This window comes from Rattus norvegicus, chromosome 7, assembly GCF_021556685.1.
Source record: "Rattus norvegicus strain SHRSP/BbbUtx chromosome 7, alternate assembly SHRSP_T2T, whole genome shotgun sequence".
Lineage (NCBI taxonomy): Eukaryota > Metazoa > Chordata > Mammalia > Rodentia > Muridae > Rattus > Rattus norvegicus.
Window position 1 is genome coordinate 17,551,169 of NC_141540.1, and position 4,117 is coordinate 17,555,285.

At 41.9% G+C, this 4,117-nt stretch overlaps 1 protein-coding gene across 1 annotated transcript; it reads right to left on the reverse strand.

The window, feature by feature from the left end:
- Positions 1-1,962: 1,962 nt before the first annotated feature.
- Positions 1,963-2,919, reverse strand: Olr1090 (olfactory receptor 1090). Its single transcript, NM_001001379.1, has one exon. It carries the CDS (start codon positions 2,917-2,919, stop codon positions 1,963-1,965), a length of 957 nt encoding a protein of 318 aa, NP_001001379.1.
- Positions 2,920-4,117: the final 1,198 nt, after the last annotated feature.

Here is a 4,117-nt window from a genome sequence, read left to right on the forward strand (position 1 = left end):
TGGTTTCCTTTTGGTTTTCCTATGAATTAGTATCCAATGACTCTAGTCCCTTAATTCTTGGGAAACAGCAAGCACAGGCTTTGTTTTAACATTGCAAAAAGAATTGAGAGAGCTACCTGTTTCTGTTAAGTACAAATGCTAAGCTAGTTGGGTGGGTTCTGTCCTGAAATTATCATTTCTACCACATTTGGGTCTAAATTTACCTCTATCCCATGCTTATCCTAAGCCCAGGGAATTGTCTGCCTTTGTAAGCATAAACAAAAAACTTAGGTGGGTGCCATTTCCTGTAATCACCACTCCTTAAATCTCTATCTCCTTCCTTAATATCTTTCTGACAAGTTGGCTCATAGTGTAGATGGCTCTGCACCTTTAGATTCATGAAACCTCACATAAAATTTATATTTCATCCTTATCTTTTGCATAGTTGAGAAACTGTATATTTTTGAACTTACAGTTTTGGAGTTCTTTTTCACAGCATTAAGGACTGTCCTGAAGGTCCCAGCAGTTACCATTTCACAAAAACAGTAGCCACACCTTCATCTCCTGGACTCCTGTTGTCTGATCATCATGGAGTCATTAACATTAGCAGAGAGGACATTTCAAAATGGATGAATGCAAAATATGTACATTATTATACAAAGAAGCCTTATGCCCATGGCAACCATCAACAATCGTAGAGGCCCATGTCCCTGACCATGACCCCACGGCAGGAACCACATTATTCTGTCCTCACTAAAGCCATGCTGGACCCGACATTTAGAAAACTTGGACATTATGACTACCTAGTACTAACAAGCAAAAATATATCATGAAATCTTCCATTTCTTGTTGGACTGTGGGTATTTGTTGTTGTGGATAGTAGATGACTGGATTTTTTGAGGCAGGGGGCAAAAAGTGTTCTCACAATAAATACCTAAACCACCATTATGGTTCATTTGTAAAACCCTTGCTCTAGTCTCAGGATGGCGCACCCCAGGTAACACGAGAGACCAGTCTTGATGTAAAAAACAAGAGGTCGTTTAATAATAACGAAGCTCCGGGCCAACACGTGTCTCACGCAGGAGACAGAGGAGTTGACCCCGAAACTCAAAAGTTAGAGGGTTATATAGAGAAAGCTAGGGGGTTTTGACGCGGTTACATACAATTGGCTCATTCAAACATAGCAGTGAGAACAAAGCAGAAAGGGTACGTGCTAGAAGTCAGGGGCTTACCAGGGGCCGGAGGACACCTAGTTGAAATATGGCCCTGAGTGTGCTAGGGGGAGGTGGACACCTAGTTGAGATATGGCCCTGAGTGTGCTAGGGGGAGGTGGACACCTAGTTGAGATATGGCCCTAAGTGAGCTAGGGGGAGATGTCTTCCTGCCAGATGTCCCATGAATCAGTCCCATTAACTCAGGCTGGTTCCTGCATTCCTTTTCCTTATCTTTATGGCTTGCCAGTCCTGGCTGCAAGGCTTAGCCCTGGGTCTGTGACCTTTTGGGGTTTATTCTTTTATGGCCTACTAGTGCTGCCTGGGCAGTGCTTCTTGCATTCCTCTATCTTTATGGCCTGCTAGTTTTGGCTGCAGGGGCTTACTCTTTTAATTTTGTATCTCAAAACCTAGAATTCGTATAATTCTCCTTTCACATTCAACATTGAGAAGCTTGAGTTCCACCTAAGAAATACTTAAGATAAGTTGAGTACTACATAACATTTCCTGTAGCATGTTGGAATAATCAAATATGATTTTCTCAGTATGGTCTTACATTTATTTCCATCTGCAAATAAATCCCAGATAGTAATGCTTTCATGTATACTTGTGCATGATTACAAATTTTTGTCAACATGAAAGTATCATAAATAAGCAGATAGTGAAGCAAGGTCTAATATAGTCAAATTTAGTAAACCAATTTAGTTATTCTTTTGTTTTTATGATGTGGACCTCACAATTTAGTTATTCTTAACAATTTTCTTATAAGTCATTAAATTTTCTCTGGATAGAGTTTACTTAGGAAGGCCTTCTTCATGGCATTCTTTAGCTCCTTGTTCCTGAGGCTGAAGATGATAGGACTAAGGAAAGGGGTGAGGACTGTATAGGTGATACCCATCAGAGTATCTCCTTCCAGAGACTTGGGACCCTTAGGCTTGAGGTAGATGACAGAGGCAAAGCCATAATGTACAACCACTACTGTGAGATGGGACGCACATGTGGAGAAAGCTTTGTGCCGACCCTCAGATGATGGTATCTTCAAGATGGTAGCCACAATGAAGGCATAGGAGAGGAGGATGAGGAGAAAGCACCCCAGGAGGGCTGTGATGCACACCGTCTCCACACCCTTCGCTACCTCCAGCACATTCTCTCCACATGCCAACTTCAGTAGAGGTGGGACATGACAAGTAAAATGATGGATCTCATTGGGTCCACAGAATGTGAGGTTGAAAACGGCTGTTGTCACCACTGTCCCCATGACTGAGCCACCAACCCAGGACCAGGCAACCAAGCAGGCACAGCCACGGGGGCTCATGAGCACATTGTATCTCAGTGGGTGACAGATAGCCACATAGCGGTCATAGCCCATGACGGTGAGTAGAAAGGAGTGGGTGAAGCCAAATGTGAAGGAGAAGAACATCTGGCTGGCACAGGCCAGAAGGGCGATGGAGTGTAGTGCAGAGAGCAGGTCGGCCAACATGCGTGGGATGATGGCGAAGGTGTAGAAAATCTCAGAGATGGAGAGGGCGCACAGGAAGAGGTACATGGGTGTGTGGAGACTGTGTTCACTCCAGATGGTGACCATGATGAGCAGGTTGCCTAGCAGTGTGACGAGGTACATGAGCAGGAACAGCAGGAAGAACATTAGTTGAAGATGAGGGAAGGTAGAAAAGCCAATGAGGATGAACTCTGACACAAAGGTGTAATTTCTCCCCAACGTGACAGCCATAACTGAAAGGGATGAAGGAATATCACTAAGATCATGGTGTGCTAATACTTGAGAGTGTGTGTGTGTGTGTGTGTGTGTGTGTGTGTGTGTGTGTGTGTGTGGTATATCTGCAAATGTTGCGGATGAGCTCCATTGCCTATTGCTCATGCAGGGTAGCCAGAAGAAGGCACAATGTATCCTCTATTAACATCTTTGAGTCAGAACCTTGCTCTGATCCTGGAGCTCAAGCTTTATTGACTAGACCGGGAGACAGGATGTTACAAGATTCTCCTGTCTCTGTTCTTGTGCTATAGCTACAGAGGTACACAGGATCCCTGACGTGTTATGTAGGGCTGGGATCTAAACACTTGTTTCTGTGCTTACAAATAATTGTTCTTAACTACTGAGCTGTCTCTCCAGGTCCATGGCTTCATTTTTTACAGCTATACAATACTTACATTTGAATACAGTTCCCCAGTTAGTGGGTATTAGAGAATTTTCTTTTTGGTCTGTCTTGTTTCTATGAATAAATAGTATATCAAGGTACATAACTCATCAAAATCTAAAGTGATAAAAAGTTGCAAGGATCTGGGGCAAAAGTCATGGCTGATAATCGGTACAGAATTTATTTCAGAGATATAGAAAATGTTTGTCAGTAAACATAGAGTTCTATGACATCACAATTAGGATTACTACCATTGAATTTCACACTGTTCTTATATTTCTAATGACTTGTTTTAAAATGAATAATTATTGCACTTTAAAAATTTTATACAAAGTAGCCAGCTTCCTGATGACATTTTCATACACACTTGGGTTTGGGTGTCCTTCCACCATTTCCCTGCCCCAGATCACCACTGAACCCTTCCAACTCAAATATCCCCACTTTCACTTTAATATAAGCCCTTCATGTTCTATTATCTTCCCTGCCCATTTCCCTTAAAGCCTCCTTTCCCCTTCTCATGATTCCTTCCTGTTTTCTCAAATCCATCAACACTCACACCCATTTAAAGATACATTTTCATACATTTTCCTGAAACTTTCATAACTTTATTTTTTATGACTGAATCAAATTCCATTGTCTACATGTCTATCTTCATATTATCCATTGGTCTGTTGATGAGCATCTGAGCTAATTCCATTTCCTTGCTATAGTTAATACGGCAGCAATAATCAGACTTATTAATATTCTTGGTTGCATAATCATAGTTGCATAATC

Bases quoted from the DNA above. Each gene is read 5' to 3' on its own strand.
- Olr1090 (NM_001001379.1), bottom strand. From the start codon at position 2,919: ATGGCTGTCACGTTGGGGAGAAATTACACCTTTGTGTCAGAGTTCATC.